The sequence below is a fragment of the Sinohyriopsis cumingii genome, chromosome 11 (genome assembly GCF_028554795.1).
Source record: "Sinohyriopsis cumingii isolate HCF-2022 chromosome 11, ASM2855479v2, whole genome shotgun sequence".
Taxonomy (NCBI): Eukaryota; Metazoa; Mollusca; class Bivalvia; order Unionida; family Unionidae; genus Sinohyriopsis; species Sinohyriopsis cumingii.
The window spans coordinates 6,365,432-6,383,474 of NC_142971.1; the positions used below are offsets into that span (position 1 = coordinate 6,365,432).

Genomic DNA, 18,043 nt, shown 5'->3' on the forward strand with positions numbered 1-18,043 from the left:
AGTACTCTTGTTTCTGTATATTTACAAGTTTGTAATTTTTTAGGCTTTTGACAGATACACATGTTATCATTTGAAGCACAGGTCAGGAAAAGATGAGTTCCTTTGAATACTACAGACAAGAGTTAAATTGAATACCATTTCTATTTCAGCTTAGAACAAAGAAAAGGTGGATGCAAACTTCACCACCTAGACTTGTCTGGATGCTTGTACATCACAGACAGAACTCTGAAGAGACTTGCCCATTCCTATGGTGTAACTAATCACAGATCTGGTCACACTGAAGTGTCTGACAGTGAGAGACAGTATGACAGTAAAACTCAACACCATCAGCCTGTAGAGGAACTGTCAGAGGAATGTGCCAATGAGGGTCATGACAAATTTGAGTATTGGAAGATTGAGAAAATACAAAAACATGGAGATGAGATTGATTCATTAGATACAAAGCACTCCATAGCTCCGGGAAAAGAATTACTGGATAATGATGTCACAGCACTAAATCTGTGTGTAACCAGTCACGAGGATAGCCCATTAAGTGGCTGTTCCAAAGCTGTAACTAGATCACAGAGTTGGGATAAAAACAACGTTAAACAAAAAGAGATTGATATTGAAAATTGTGTACCAAACACAGTATTTAGTGAGAAAATGACGCTGAATGCCAAAGAAGATCCAGATACACATTTTCAGTTGGAAGAGAGGGCAGCTGTATCTGGCAGGACAGTAAGAAATTTCTCCAATTGGACGTCCATGCCTGCTGGAGAGGACCTTCATACTGCCAGATACATACATTGTCAAGGATTGTCCAACAGGATGGTGCAAGACATTTTGAAAAATTTACCATCTTGTGACGTGGTGGATAACAGTACTTCTGGGAAACATCTTGACAGAAAATGTTGCTCTGATACTGAAAGGACTACATGCTGTCACACAAAATCCAAATGTGATTTGAAAAGGACTAACAGTGAAAGAGAGCCAAGGACAGAATACGGTTCTCAAACTGTGCCACAAAGACTTGATCCAGGACAACCATGTGATTGTTCGCTGGAGTTTCTCAGTCTCTCTGGTTGTTTCCAGATTACAGATGAGGGACTGAGGTATTGATTGTTCTCACTTTCTCACTAGCATTAACTAGCAGTGAGGCATATGTATCAACATTTCTAATGGCAGTGATTGAAGATTTTGTGTTGAAGTTTGGAGTTTTCAAATACATTGGAGTCATCTTAGATACATCGGGGTACTGTTTATAGGTTAGTCATAGTATTAAAAAAAATACCATTATTATCTAATATGACTAACGTAAATTGTGCCATAATGTATCTAATATGTCTTTTTCTGACATTTAAATAGCAATATGATGTATCTTACCTGTAAACTGTACCAAGATATTTCTAATATAACTGTGACATGTAAACTGTACCATAATGTATCTAACATGACTTGGTCTGACATGTATGCTGCACAAAGATGTAGCTAATATGACAGTCTTACCTGTAAACTGCACCAAGATATATATAATATGACTGTGTCTTACCTGTAAACTGCACCAAGATGTATCTAATATGATAGTGTCTTACCTGTAAATTGCACCATGATAAATGTGATACGACTAGGAAACTGCTAATTTAACCATTGTTGACGGACCTTACTTTTAACTGACATGATTATAATGCCCAGTCAGGTTATAGTGTGGCACTGCATCCTTTGCATTGTCCATTGTTGACTTAACGAATTGAACTTGTCAGCATCATTTCATCAGGACTTTTAAATTTTGTGAAAATGGTTCCTGTTCACTCTGAAATATTGGGCACAGGTAACAGACATTGGGCACAGGTAATAGAAATTGCAAAAGCTTTAAATTGTTTCTTTTTCAGGCGTATTAACTGATTGTAAACCAGAGTTGACAAGGAATATCCTAACATGGAAATCCTTTCAGGCATATTAACTGATTGTAAACCAGAGTTGACAAGGAATATCCTAACATGGAAATCCTTTCAGATGTGAAAACATGATGTTGATTTGTTACCAGATATGGTAGTTATCACTAAATAACAAATCCATTAATCTTTTTTTTGTTCAGAGTTGTTAGTTGATCATAAATGAAACTGTATCGCTTCGACAACCTATATTATTTTTACAACAGCCATCTTGAAAATGTTATCATCACTAATTCTTAATGGATTGTCATATCAAAATATGTCTTCTTTTCATGTCTGGTTGGTCCTATTAAAATTGTACTAACCTGGTGTCCAATATGGCAGCCATGGCAGTCATCTTGAAATCATGATGTTCAGGAATGAATCCCTAATAATGTTGAATGAGGATCCATTTAAATGTTAGAAAGCTCAACAGTACAAGTTTCCACTCATTGCACAATTAGTCAGGAAAAGGCTGTTGGAGAGACATTGTTACCACACAGAGGGCTGTGCTGTGTTCAGACGTTGATGATATGTTAATTTTCCTCAAGAAATAAGCAGTGACTTATTTAGCATCTTGCTATAAATAAAAAAAGAAAGATAGTTCTAATGTAGTGAAGTTGTAATTAAAACATAGACTGACTAGAAATGGCAGTGAGATTTTTGTTGCTAATAATAAGACTTATTTTAGGTAGTTTGTAGATTTTTGTTATTTTTATGTTAATTTTATGTTCAGTTGACTACCATTTGATGTCTTACAAGGTAACATCACTTAGAGATGTTTTACTTTTCCAGTAGTAAATGTTATCGTGATTTTTTAAAAATCTTTATTTTAAAATCAAGATACTAGCTTGTCTGTTTTTTTATTCAGTTACAGGTTTTGTATTAGATGTAGTGGAATTGGTCAGGGAACCAGACTAACTTTACTGGAATACCTTCAGTGCTTTAAAGTGCAGATATTTTGTGATGAAAAACTTATAATCAGGCTGTTGCTTATTTTACTTTTTTATTGGCATCCAACATGCAGCGTTTGAGGAAGAAAGGGACAATAAACTCCTTAAAAAGTTTTAATTGTACAGAAGAATCAGAGGGTATACTCAGACTCTTGAAGGAAAAGGTCAGGAAGAGCAACTATCACGTTTAATGAACATGATGTATTGACTTGAGTAAGTCAAATGGCAGGAGAGACAACTGCCATCACCATGGCCAAAGTAATTTTTTAAAAAGGATTTATGTCAAGTTGAGAGATATTAAGAATCTGTTGAGCTCCTTAGGGTCTGCAACTGCAGTTGTGAACTATGTATGAGGTAATTAAGGTTGAAGTTGAGCTCCTTAGGGTCTGCAATTGCAGTTGTGAACTATACATGAAGTAATTAAGGTTGAAGTTGAGCTCCTTAGGGTCTGCAATTGCAGTTGTGAACTATACATGAAGTAATTAAGGTTGAAGTTGAGCTCCTTAGGGTCTGCAATTGCAGTTGTGAACTATACATGAAGTAATTAAGGTTGAAGTTGAGCTCCTTAGGGTCTGCAATTGCAGTTGTGAACTATACATGAAGTAATTAAGGTTGAAGTAAACTTTTCAAGCTTTTTAGTTTAAAACATTGTTTTCCATCACTGGATAAGTCTAGAGTCATACTTTTGGACTTTTAACGCATGTTTTCCAGATTGAAAATAGAAGTACATGATATTTTTCTTACACCTTACTAAAAACAGGTCCAACTTAAGGAAACAAAATTGGCTGCCTTACTAAGTCTTGGCATCTCTGTTACATAGATTTCTCCTTCAGATATCCCCAATCACATTACATTAGGATCATTACCTCATGAATCCAGCTACTAAAAGATGAAAATCATCTTTTCTATTGCATGTAGAAAATGGGCAATAACTCTTGCCCACTACCTTCCCTTACCACTGCCAGGTGTTGCTACTTTTTTTATCTTTGCTGCTGTACTGCTAACATCATACGTTTTAACTCCAACAAGCCAACCCATTTTATTGTTCAAATTAGACCATCAAACCTTAATTTTGGATTTATTGTTTTGGACATCTGCCAAATTTGAGTGACTTTGTAACCTTTATGGCTGTCATCTGTTTAACACCATGTTACTCCATTCTGTCATTGACCTCATGTCGTCATTTATGAGTTAGCATGACACTATTTTTGCTGATTCCATTAGAGAGTTAGTAGCATGCTGAATTGCTAATTTATGCTATTTTCTCTTTGTGTCATTTGAGCAGAAATGTTAACCGAATTCATGAAATGCATAAGTACAACACGTGGCCTAAGAGGTTAGAGCATCTGCTTCAGATGCAGAAGGTTGCTGGTTTGAACCTCAGCCAAGTCATACTAAAGACTTATAAAAATGGTACTGGCAACTCCCTTGCTTGGCTTTCCACATTAAGAGATTAGTGCTAGGAATGGTCTGCCTGGTTTCAATGTAATGTGAATGAGTGGGACATGATGCCCCATTGCTAGACATCACTATAGACTGCCACACTGCAGATATAGCACTATGACTGAAACATTGTAAAAGCTACAATAAAAATCCAAATTACACAATCACACATATGTTCAAAGCTTTTTCTAGAAGGCATCATAATATGACTATTTTTATTACTCCGTTAGTAACAGGGGTGATATTAGTGTGTCATATAACATGCTGAATTATTAGTTTAAGCTTTGTTTTCTTGTGTCATTTCGCTAAAGTGGGTATGTGAGAAAGCTTGCCAGTAGCTTCTCCTAGGTCGGTGGATTCTTTCCGGAGTTTTCCCGGGTTCTTCCTCCACCATTAATACCGGCCGCCATGTATAGCCTGTCGTGTGCTGAAAAATGGCATTAAACCCTACAACAACAACAACAACAACAACTCTTTTGTAATTTCAGTAGAAATGTCAACTAAATGCATGAAATGCAAAAGTTCATAGTAAAGGAAGTCAACCATGACACTTGTTTTGTATAAACTAAGTCTGTATAATCTTTGACATGCAGTGTGTGTAATACATGGACAAAGGCAGTCTGGGCTACAGAATTAACGAGTTAGTAGAAATGTCAACTAAATGCAAGCAATGCACAAGTTCAGAGCATAGTCTTGAGTGAATTTTTTCTCTCCAATAACAGCTATAGTCCATAAGACAACAAAGGGAAGGAAAGATGTTATAATTTGAAGAAGATAAAATTGACGTCCTTAATATATATCCAAAGACAACACAAATTTCATCACCTCCAATTAGTTTTTGGGGGCAGTGTCCCCTCAATTTTAGGCAGCCCAGTGAGCATAAGTTGCCATGTATGCATGTCAAAGCATGGTCTTTGGGCCTGTAAGTCAGGACGCATGGGTTTTGTATCATTAGATCTGTTTAATAATACAGCTTCACCATCACTGGCCCTCCAGCCATCGCTGACTGTAAAGCATGAATGACCTTTTGAGAAAATGGTCCAGCCGACTAGGGTTTATTAGGATCTTAGTGACTAGCCATAACTTTGGTGACATTCAGTGACAGATTCAGTGAGAAATCTGTCCATCCAGACACGCCCTCAGAATGGCAGGTATCAGTGATAGCTGTCCAACCATCCCAGCATGATCAAATGGTCCAGCCAGCTAGGATTTGCAGGGATCTTATTGACATTTAGCCATAATGTCGGCGACATACCCTTCTGCTGCTCAAGATTATAAAATAAAAGCATTCGAAGATTTCTGCCAGGAGGAGGAGATGCCATCCTTTTGGCTCCTTCCCCAGTTGGCTAAAATTAAGATCAGTGACCATCTGTCAGGTAGAATTGCTGACTCGGGGAATTCTAAGGCTTTCTTTTCAGGAAGATATGTTCTTGTGTCCCTTTACACAAAAAAATGTAGCAGCAGGTCACATATCTACTCCACTATTTATAAAGTGGACAAAAATGTTTTCCATGCCACGTCAAAGCTAGTATGGAATGTAGTCGCAGCATCTTCAGTGTTAGACTTAAAAGCCAATGTGTTTACTGCTTCAGCCAGCTTCAATCTGATATGACGTGATGCATGTCTGCAGTCAGTGTCACTCAATCATGGCTTTACAGATGACCCCGTTTTGGTCACTGTTACTCTTTCGAGGAAAAATTGAAGAAGTTCAGGGCAGGCAACTTAGGAACTGCCCTCCAGCTCCCCACACAGGCATTTTGAAACAATCGGCCCCCTCCACTGCAGAGAGACGACTAGCCGACAAGGGATCATCTCAGTCAGATGTGCAATATCGATCCCAGCCTAATACCAGGAGACAATAGTCTAACCAAGCCTAATACCAGGAGACAATAGTCCAACCAAGCCTAATACCAGGAGACAATAGTCTAACCAAGCCAGGAGGCAACCATACAGAGGCTTCAAGAAAGCACGTTTCTGTCTTCACATCTCCTGACTCTAGACATTGACCTACTCTCCCCACCACCTGTGGACAGCCTACCTGTTAGTGGCCACCTCCTTCAGTTTCAGGCTCACTGCATTACCATATTCCATCAGAACAATTGGGTGATCCATTTCATTTCGGAGGGGTTTCAGATTTAATTTATCCTTCCCACCCAGAGTTTTAATCAAGGCTGTTTCTTTTTTTGTAAGGCAACAGCAAGTTAAGAATTAACCAGAGTTGCCTCAATTAATTCATTTCAGCACATAAATTCAAGATGGAGACAGCAAGATCAATCCATTTCTCATGAGTATGCCATCAGTCTTGATCTGAAAGACACATTGTCATGTCCATATCCACCCCCCATTACAGAAATTTCACCATTTGCTTACCATGACAATGGACCGCTATGGTGGCCTAGTGGTTAGAGCATCCGTCTCGGATGCAGGAGGTCTTGGGTTTGATCCCCAGCCAAGTCATACCAGAGACTTACAAAAATGGTACTAACAGCTGCCTCACTTGGCACTCAGCACTAAGAGTTTAGTGTTAGGACTGGTTGGCCTGGTGTCAGGATAATGTGACTGGGTGGAACAAGATGCTACATGTCTGTGACATGATGCCCCAATGCTAGGCATCACTATAAACTGCCACACTGCAGACATCATAGCGATATGACTGAAAAATAGTTAAAGCTATGTTAAAAATTCAAATCCCTTTGGCTTCAACTTCAGCCCTTGGGGATTTTATCAAGGTTATGGATTGCATCTTCACCCAGTTCCGATCAGCTTCATCTGCAAAGATGGCAAAGTACCTGGATGACATCCTTCAAAAACATATAAGTTCCATTTTACTCTAGGGCAGAAATGATTTTCTCACTTTTAAATCATCTAGGCTTTCGAATGGACTGGGAAAAGTCTGACCTCCATCCATTGTTGTCCATCTGGGTATGGAGTTTATCACCATCCTGAATCTGATATGACTTCTTTGTGTGGCTGTCTTTTTATGCAACCCATACAAATGACTTTGCCCATACAATGGCACCCTATTTCAAGTTCCCCTGATCAAACAGTCATGATCATAACCAAGATACAATCATTCCTGCATCAGTGGTGCAACCCTGGTTGGCTGTCCATGGGAATCATGTTGGAGAAGCCCCAAGCAGAAATAATGGTATGTACCAAATGGTATGAATGGTTGAAGTGCCCAACTTCACTATTGTCATTGACTTGTGGGAACCAGGAGAATGGCCTCTACACATCAACCTTTTAGAAATGACGGCTATGATCAATTCTTTGCACTTCTGGAAAAATTGACTCTCATGCAAAATGATCCTCATTATGTCCGACAACTCTGTGGTGATGTCCTACCTCTCCAATTGGAGGCACCAAATCACCCAACCTGTGTGTTCTGATTTGGAAGTTTGTGTTGATGCAACAATCTCCCAATCAACATACAAGTCGTTCACATTCAGACTCAATATTTTGGCTGATGCTAACCAGGTAAGGTCAGGTCCTTTACAATGTACGGTCTTTCCATCAATCATCTTTACTCGGATCTGTGCAATTTGGGGGTGTTTGATGATGATCTTTTTGCAACAAGGTGGAATCACAAGTTGCCAATGTTTGTTTTTCCAGTTTCAGACCCAGAAGCTTGGGCCATGGACCCTCTTTCAGTCAGTTGGGAGAGATTTGGTGCATTTGCCTACCCCCTTACGGTCTTGATACCAAAAATAATCCTACAGTTATAGGGTCAGAAATGCAAGATGATTCTGATAGCCCTGCCCAGGAACCATGGTCACAGGTGTTCCAGCCCAGACTGTCTTACCGCTTGGCTCTTGTCCTGACAGCCTTGTGAGACAAACATTTTAAACCTTCGATTGTGGTGAGACTCTCGAAAGCAAGAAGGCCCATCAGTCTGAAAGCTAATGAGTGATGGTGGCAAATTTTCAAAGACTGGTGCCATATCAATAACACTGTCCCTGTGAGTTTCTCAATCCTTCACCTGGCTGACTATTTCACTGTCTCTTCAAAGAGAAACAGTTGGCCCCAGTTACTATCACAGGCTACCACTCCATGATATCGGACACATTCTGGCATTATGGTAGACAGATCTTTTAGCCAAATTTGATCTCAATCAACCAAAATCCTTCACTCTGTTTCAAAATGGAATCTGTTCTGAGTTTTAGCCATGCTCAAATAAATTTGAGCCTTTAGCCCCCACTTTTCTAAAGTTACTATCATACAAGCACGTTTCCTGATATCTTTAGCTTCAGCATACGGGGGAACAAGCCACATACCCTTTCCGTTGACCTGTACTATCTTCAGTTCCGATTCGATTGTTCAGTGGTCCTCTTTAACACAACCAGGCATTTTAGACAAAAATAGGTTACTGTCTGTCGGTAATCAAAGAATTGTTATTCACTCACATTCTTCCTTAGATAGGTCAAGAACAGATCTTGTTCATGCACTCGGGTACTACGCACAGAGACAAGTTGTGGACTTGCATATGCCTTTTTCTTCTGGTGAAAGCCAGGAAACAGGATACCCCTCCTCAAGCCCTTGCTTCATGGCTGAAATGGATTGTAAGCTCAGCATACTCAGAGGTCTCACAAGATCTGAATTGCCCCATGAAGATTACAGTTCATGACATTAGAGAGATATCTGTGAGCCTCGCGTTCAGACTTAATGTTTCTATCCAAGTTGTAGCAGAAGCCATTGGCTAGCATGCAGAGTCAACCTTCTTGAAATTTTATCCCAAAGATTTAGCAGCCCAGATGACCATCAGACCCAATCAAAATAACAAAGCCTGTAAGCTTTTCTGGATTCACCAGAGAAATTTTGTAGGAAGAAGATTTCAGTAATTATCTTCTTAACCATATATAGGGTTCATAGGCTGTGTTGCATATGTCATTTGAAGATCAAGTTTTGATTTGCATGGGGAATCCAGCCATCATTTCCTAGTTGGATACCTGAGGTAGAGGTCATATGCTCAGTACTTCCTCCTATTACCTATTCTCCTAATATAATGTGAATGGAGAATATATTTGAAAGATAAAGCAAAATGTTTAGTACATTGTGTTTCTCCAGTCACATTATTCAAACACCCTACCAACCACCCTGCCATGTGAGCATTTGTGTTCGTATATCGCTCAGCTAAAATAAAAAATAGTGACACCTGGCAGTGGCATGGGAAGGTAATGGGCAAGAGTTATTGCCATTTGTCTATACAAGACAGAAAAAGATGATTTTTGTCTTTTGGTAGAGCTTGATTTGTGAGGTAGCACACTAATATTTCTAATGTATAGTGCTTGGGTAAGCTCAGAGAAGCACAATTTACTTAAAAATTTGCTTTCTTGCCCAGCTGCTCTTGCATATGTATATTAGGCAGATATCAGCCAATGAGTCATCTCATATCCACTTGGGTATCTTGTTATTATCATGAAAATATTTCAGGAACCGTGTTTTGTTTTTGTTGGTTTTAATACATTATCAGTCATATTATGCTGAGAAAATAGTAGTTAGGGGCCTTTCCCAAGGACACACAAAGGAAGCTGACCCAGGTTGGTCTGGGTGGACATCAATCACACGACCATTGAATTATAATTATGATGCTCTCCCCACAGAGCTATCGTGACTTCCTAAAATGATAACAAAACTGCAACAAGGAACTATTAATCGGAAGTTCATACTTCCTTCCTTCTTCGTTTATAGAAAATTTAAAGGTAGTTTTCAATAAGGAAAAGTATGACTGTTAAGGAATTTGTAATTGTCCTTTTACAATACTAGAGACTATCTTTAAACCTATACTTATTGAGAACTTTTTAAACTATTTTATTGATGACTTTACCTATCACATAACAGGAGCTTGTTGGGGAGTGGACGGTTGCCATACTTGGTACATCTTGACCTGTCTGGCTGTATGAAAATAACTGGTGGAGGACTGGATGAGTTTGTTAGCCACTGTACTAGGCTTGGTCCAGAGCACTTGTTCTATTGTGATAACATACTTGATGGTCCCTACCTTGACAGTGCCAATGGATGTCAAAACTTGCAGTGTACTTCCAGAGTCTGCTGTCGTTCAGGGGAATAAGGTGAGCATATATTTTGAAAAATCACTTTTTTTAAATTATTTTTTTGGTATGTTTTCAGACACTTAATTTCTAATTGCCACATTTTTGTGTGTGCCAAACTTGTTGTTCATGCCTTGTATTTTTTATAAATATTTATGAACTGATGTTATCAAACACGAGTTTTATTCAGCAATGATTAGATAATAGAAATCAATACCATGTTTGAAAAGTGGAGGAATGGCTTGCTTTTCCTTGGAAATAAACTTTGCAGATTGCATGTTTGAATCAGATTGTAGAAATTTAAGAGAACCACTTTTGTTAAATCGCTGAGTCTGATACATGTTATGTACCTGTAGAGAAAAAAAGCTAAAAAACTTTAGAAGTCTCTGGAACCCTATCTTGATCAGATTAAGATTATGTCATCACTGTCTTGGATGAGTTTGTGAACACTCTGGAGGCCATAGTTGTGGTCTAGGGTTTGCATAATCTTTTGCCTCTTGTTTAATTATAAACTCTGCAACTATTTGGAGTTATATTTGTGCAGATTCCCATGATGGTGATGAGTAGATGATGGTAAGAGAATAAAACATGACTGGTTATTTTGCTTCATTTGTGAAGTTGTCTCTCAGTATGTTTGCATTTTCATATGGACTGAAAAAATTGATGTAACTAGGCCTGTGATGTCATTGCATGATTACTTTACCACGTGAATTTGGCTCCAAAAAATAGTGGAATAGTGCTTACAGATATTAGGAGCACTTGAATTAAGTTTTCTTTCAATTGTTTGTTTTTGTACGCTGAATGAAATAGGAGGGTATTCAGAAAGTCATGAATATTAGTACGCTATACAACAAAGGTCTTTATTAGTGAATAGTACATCTGTGCATCCCCTCAATCTTCTCCCTGTGCACCTCTACGAACGTCCTCAGTCTGGTTATTAAATGGCATATCTATAAACCTTTTGGTACTTGGTTCATGCAGTGGAAAACCATTTTTCCAACTGCATAAAGACTTTAAAATTATCTGCCCATCAGCAAATCTTTGAGAATAGGATTCGGCCAAAAGGATGAGGTTCAATAAGGACTGCTTTTGGCCCCCAGTCAATTCCCGTGCAACTTGTTTAGATAAAAGAGAAAACAAGGAAATAAGGAAACTTTCAGGTTTGATAAATGTCAAAAATGCTTTTGTTGTACATTGACTGGGAATCTATTCAGAAGAAGAACTCATAAGCTATCAGGCACAATCCCTCAGACATAACATCAAGCTGTTGAGCATCTGGTCTTTTTATCAGGGGAGCAGCATACTTAAGGATAAATATAATTTATTCCCAATTTTAGGCTGGCAATCAGTCTATTACTTTATCATTTAATATAACATAATGCAATAACTATGGCTGACAATGTTGCCCAGTACTGACAAGATTCGAGTGGCATGTGCACATACTCATATTTGTATATATGCAACACCCAGATACAGATCAAGTGGCAAAATACTAAAGATATGCCTAAAAAAGACTGCCACATTTCTAGTTAGGGTCATTCTCTCTCTCTCTCTCTCGTGTTATGGATGCTCTTGGTCAAATATTGATAGGAATATATATTTGTATGATAATCCAAATTCATTTATAGACTCAGCTCTCTGATGATGTATAGTGAGGCATACAGTGTAACAGTCCCCTCTTTACATATACAACAGATAAGTCCGATGATGTATAGTGAGGCATACAGTATAACAGTCCCTTCTTAACGTGTACAGCAGATAAGGCATTAAGACCTAAAATTGATACGTCTCGTGTCACAATTGACCTTGCCCATTAAGGGTCAAATGGTTATATATTATTTTGCAGTTGAACGGAGACCTTATGAAAACTGCAGAAAAAACCCATTCTTTTAAATTCATTTTAAACAAGACATGTGAAACCTCTTTATGTCTTAGGGATTCAAAAACATTAATTTTTTTTTTCTGGAAGTGGGGAACACAGCTGCTTAGTTGGTAGAGCATTGGATTCATAATCTTAGGGTTGTGGGTGAGATACCTTCCCAAGCCACAGCCTGGGCAGGCTGTCTCAGTATGTTATTGGGAAGGGCACTTCCTTTGGCATGATCATTGTCTGTAAACTGTTGTTAAAACCCCATCCAAACAACTACTGTGTCTGATCATTAGCACCAAAAAAAAAACATTTTTTCCTTTTCATCATCAGTCTCCATCAATGATGAGATGACTGTGTATATGTGTGTGTGTGTGTGTATGTATATATATATATATATATATATATATATATATATATATATATATATATATATTACACACACACATGCGCACACAGAGTAAAAACTGTTATGAGCAACCTCTGCTATGAGCAGCCACCTGTCATTTCCAACCACAATTGTAATGCACAGATCTGTTTTATTACATAAATGCTCTGTTGTCTGCGACCATCTGCTGAATGTGACCAGTGACCGTGATGCCTTAGCAAAATATGCATTTCAACACTGCTATGAACGACCACATCGCAAAAATGACGATAAACTCCATCAACCTTTATTTAATCCCTGTAACAAGAACCGCTCATACCATTCTGAAAAAAATAAAATATAGGCTGGCTACTAATAGCTGAAATTTTGTAGGTTTGCTTATAGTGTTTTATAGTTTCTTTTGTAAAGCAGACTAAAGTACATATAGATTATTCCTTTGTGTGGTTCCCTGCTTTCTATGCTCCATGCATTGTTCTCTGCTATTCGTATCATCATCATCATCATCAAACCCTTATGCCAAGAGGTCGCTGGGGCTCCACAACCAACTCTCTCCATCTTTCCCTGTTCTCCACTGCCCTTTGGGAGTCTCCAGTTCTCCACTGCCCTTTGGGAGGCTCCATATCCCATGCTTGTCCACTCTTTAATGTTGTCTTCCCACTTCTTTTTCTGTCTGCCTCTTCTTCTGCACCCTTGCACTGTGCCTTCCAAGATAGTTTTTGCCAGTCCAGATGATCTTGAGTCATGACTGTACCGCTTTAATTTACACTCTCTTACAAGGTGTCTTCATAAGATCTGATGGCACATTGGATCCTGTTGTGGACTTCTTTGTTGGTTACATGGTCAATGTATGAGATACCCAAGATCTTGAGGTAGCATCTCATTTCGAAGGTTGGAATCCATCTTTGTAGATTTGATGTGAGCGTCTGTGTTTCACAAGCATACAGAAAGATGGATATGACAATAGAGCACATCAGCCTGATTTTGCAACCAAAAACAATGTTGGTATCTTTCCATATTGGTCTCAACCTTGTTATTGCTGCAGTTGTCTGGGCAATCCTGCAGTGTAGTTCTGGTTTGGAACCCTCATCTGTGATAACTGATCCCAAGTACTTGAAGCTTGTGACTCTTTCCAGCATCCACTGACCTTTATTTCTGCACTGATGTCGTTGGTATTGTTTGTCATCAGTTTGGTTTTTTCAGCACTAATCTCCATACTGTATGCTGTGGAGGTTGTGTCGAGGCACTCAACCAGGTCAGCTGGTTCTTTTTCCTTTCCTACTAAACCATCAATATCATCTGCGAAGCAAAGGTTGGTGATTGTTCTTCCTCTGATGCTGCCCTTATGGTCATGCAAGGCATCCTCCATGATCCTTTCCAGGAAAATGTTGAAGAGTGTAGGTGACAGTCTACATCCCTAACTCCAACTGTTGTTCAAAACCAATCTCCTCTGCTGCCATTGATGAGGACAGCACTGGTGGCTTTGTCATAGAGGTGCTCAACAACCTGCACCAGGTTTGAGCTGATGTTATGCTTCCTTATAGTTGCCCATAAGGCTATACCCTGTCAAGGCCATTTTGAAATCTGTAAATACATGGTATAGATTCTGCTGATGCTGAAGGTATTTCTTGCAAAGGGATCTGAGATTGAAGATTTGTTCTGTGGTACTCCGTTCTGCTCAGAAGCCTGCCTGCTCTTCAGTAATAATTTTCTCTGTTTGAGGCTTTAGCCTGTTGAGAATTATCTTCAGCATGACTTGGCTCGGGGGACTAATCAGACTGATGGTTCTCTAGTTTTGTCATCGCTGTAGGTTTCCTTTCTTGGGAAGCACGATTACCAAGGATTGAGTCCATGTGATAGGCTATTCTCTTGTCTGTCATATCTTGTTGCAGATTGTTGTCAGGAATGTGACTATCTCCTCTCCACCTGCTTGAATGAGCTCTGCTGGTATGTTGTCAATGCCAGTTGACTTTCCTTTCTTTTGTGACCTAACTGCAATTTCTACTTCATGAAGAATGGGGTTATCGTCAATTTCTTTTTCTCCTTGGGCCTCATGATTGTACAATTCTGAGTAGTATTCTATCCATTGCTTTAGGATCTCTCGATCTTCAGTGAGGCATTTTCCTGATTTGTCGTGGATGGTGGTCACAGTTTTCCCTTGTTTATATGTTGTGAGATCATTTCTACTCAGACTGTCTTCGATTTTGCAGCATTGTCTTTCTATCCAGGATTCCTTTGCCTTTTTTCATGCTTTTCCCGATCATGTTGTTTATCTCCCTGTATTGTCTAGCTCCTTCATGATCTCTTTTTCCCTTTTTCAGTTCTCTTCTTTTGTCACATAGGCCATCTGTTGTGACCCAAGGTTTTTTTGTTTAACGATATTTGCCAATGATCTAGCTAGCTGTGCTTGTTACAGCTGTGTTGAATGTGGTTGTTAAAGACTTGAGGTCGGTGTCTTGGCTGTCCAGGGTTATCAAAGGTGGAGATTTACCACCTATCATTGCTTGGAAGGCTTCTGCGACTTTTGGATCTTTCAATTTTTCAAGGTCAAATCTGATTCTTGGTTGGTTAGGTTTTTTGATAATTTTCAGGTGGAGGCGAAACATCATTAATAAACCATGGTCAATTTCAATATCTGCTTCTGGAAAACTTTGTGTTCTGGCGATATTCATTCCTGTGCAGAATTTTTTTTATGTAGTCAGTCTGGTTGTGATATTGTCCATCTGGACTGTGCCAGGTCCATCTTGTAGATGCTTTGTGAGGGCCGAAGATTGTTGTAGGCAGCAAACTCCAAGAGCTTGAGTCCTCTTTCATTTGCTTCTGCATTTCAGAAGGGTCTTCATGTGCTTTGCCAGTTTTTCTGTGAATGAACTCCCACCTTTGTATTCCAGTCTCCTTGTACAAACAGAATGTCCTTCTTGGGTGAGTTGTCAATGACATCATGCAGTTGGTTGTAAAATTTGTCCAGTTCATTATCATGATAGGCCTGTATGATTGTGATGTTGAAGCGAGTCGCCCTCAGGTGGATGGTAATGAGCCTGCTTGAGACTGGGCAGCAACCCATGATGCTGTTCACAATGCCCTTGTGGACAAGAAATCCAATGCCATGATTGTGTTTGTGCCCTCTTCCGCTGAAGTAGAGCTTATGCCCTTCATCCGTTGTTATTTCACCAAAATTTTTTCCAGCTCATTTTGCAGAGACCAATAATGTTCCAGTTGTACCTGTCCAACTCATGTGTAAGTTCGTTCAACTTTCACACAGCCCTCAGTGTTCTAACGTTCCATTTACCAGTGATGATGTTGCCTCTTCCATGGATCTTGGTAGTGGGGGCACCAGTAACATACTTGTCACCTCGTTCCTGGTGTGTAGTGGAAGGTGCAGTCATTGTTTGACCTGGGCTGCAACCAATCCGGTATGGAAGAATCGTTAGTTGTCTCCATGTGGTGTGTCAGGGGCAAGATACAGCCTGGCAGAGCCTATCCCTCTCCAGACTGGATGACCACAGCCGAAATCCACTGATATAGTGTGGCACGCCCTGGTCCTGAACAAATGATCGTTGAGTTCATCTTGGTGCCATTCCGCCCTGGCCGTTGACTTCATCGAGGAAGACTTCCACCCAGTGATGCTGTGCTATTATCCCACTATCTTTTTTTATAGTTGGAAGACTCCTGGGGGCGGGAGCATCTTATTCCATTCTGTATGGATCCAATGGACCTGTACCACTGCCCATAGTCTGCTTTTCTTACAGGGGAGAGCAGTGCAGGGAGCATATGAAGTGGGGAGCCAGACTCATTATTCCCACACTTAGCCTGCTTCCCGGCTTCATCCTAGATCATATACTTGTATGAGTATGACCCAGCATCCCTATGCACGACCGTATCGCAAGAACATTGACAGACACCACTGACTTATATGAAATCAATTGTTACAACGATTGTTCTGATCAAACACAAACATAAAAGGAATTTTTTTTTTTAAATAAAAAAGGATTGTGGCTAGCGGTGATAGATGCTACAGTCTGTAAACCAGGCTAATGTACATGTCACTAATTGCCATTGTAGTGCCGAAATTGATGTAGTGGTTACATATATTGTTTTTAGAGTTAATCCGTATTGCCTGAGGGTGAATAAGTTCATTGTTGATTAAACCAGCAAGAGAGAATCGTTTGCAGGATTCGATTGATAGTGTTCAAGACTTGTGATCTTTGTTGTTTTTGCCCCCAGTGTTAAGTGATTACATCCCAATCACAAAGCTGTCATCTATTCAAGTTTGTGTGACTGGGTTACACACTTTGTTTATAGAGTTAATCCCTGTATGTCTTCTTTGAATGAAGCCGTTAACTTTTGTCTCTTGAGTAAATGGTTCTGTTTCTGGATGAGATAATTGTTTCTTTTTATTTCATTAATTGTTAGATATGCAATGCACATATATAGATTTTTCATTATTTTCTCAAAGCCCAGTCAAAACCATCTTTAGGATACTACAACTAATAATGTTAACACCTAGAACCTTACTAACAATGCAGGAATCTCCAACTAAAAAAGAGAAAAATTTTAAGGCTGGAGAAAATAATTATTGTAACAAAAAAAAAGTGAAAAAGAGCAGACCACTTGCAAAAAAGCGTGAACATTGGTAAAACAAATTTTGGATGTTATAAAGGAAAAGGAGTATTTCGGAAACAATTTTATGTCCTGATATATGTGATCTTTAAATGTAAATGTGATTTCATGTTTAATGAGATATATACTTTTGTTTTTAGATGAATGCATACAATATTTTAGCAAGAACTATTAATAAAGAATAGAATATATGTACAGTGATTGTGGTTATTTTTCTTTAAATTGTTCTAAAACTGGACCTTGGAAAATGGTATTTTTGTACAAACCTGCTACAAAAGACCACCTGTCTTGAGAGACTGGTTTATATTGGTAGAAGGGGCGGTCTCTCATAACAGGTTTTTGCTGCTGTATATATAAACAATGTTGAGGTTCTTGGGGAAGTAGATGCATCAGAAGTTTTGATGATCTGCTTTTGTTTTCTTTTTTTTATGAAAACAAACAACTGATTTTATACACATTATTGCACTAAAAGTAAACAAATTGTACAATAATCGTTTTCTTAAATAAATATTTCTTTGAAAATTGCTGCAATCAATAGTTTGTTTTATAATGTGCCAGCAATCTACTGAGTCTGTTTTTTAAATCACGTTTTTGGAACAAATGAGCAATGATACTAATGACTATTGCAACTGAGTTTTACTGGATTTAGTGCTGATTTCATAAATCTGATGTTTTTATTCATATCATCCTATTTTCCTGAATGCTAGTATATTTGAATTCATAGAACATTAGAATATAGATAGATGTAGTAAGTGCAGCTAATATGATCATAATGAAAAAACTACATGATTTTATTTCTTACATTATTCCATTTTAAT

The 18,043-nt window shown here is 38.7% G+C and overlaps 1 protein-coding gene across 1 annotated transcript in view; it reads left to right on the forward strand.

Annotated features, from left to right (window-relative positions):
• Window positions 1-18,043, forward strand: part of LOC149787563 (F-box/LRR-repeat protein 5-like) — a 147,873-nt gene that overhangs the window by 30,972 nt on the left and 98,858 nt on the right. Inside the window, exons 8-9 of the mRNA XM_089973713.1 lie at window positions 150-1,091; window positions 10,145-10,374. Of these exons, the coding sequence (XP_089829839.1) occupies window positions 150-1,091; window positions 10,145-10,373 (1,171 nt within the window). The 3' untranslated portion in view covers window position 10,374. The remainder of the gene's footprint in view (window positions 1-149; window positions 1,092-10,144; window positions 10,375-18,043) is intronic.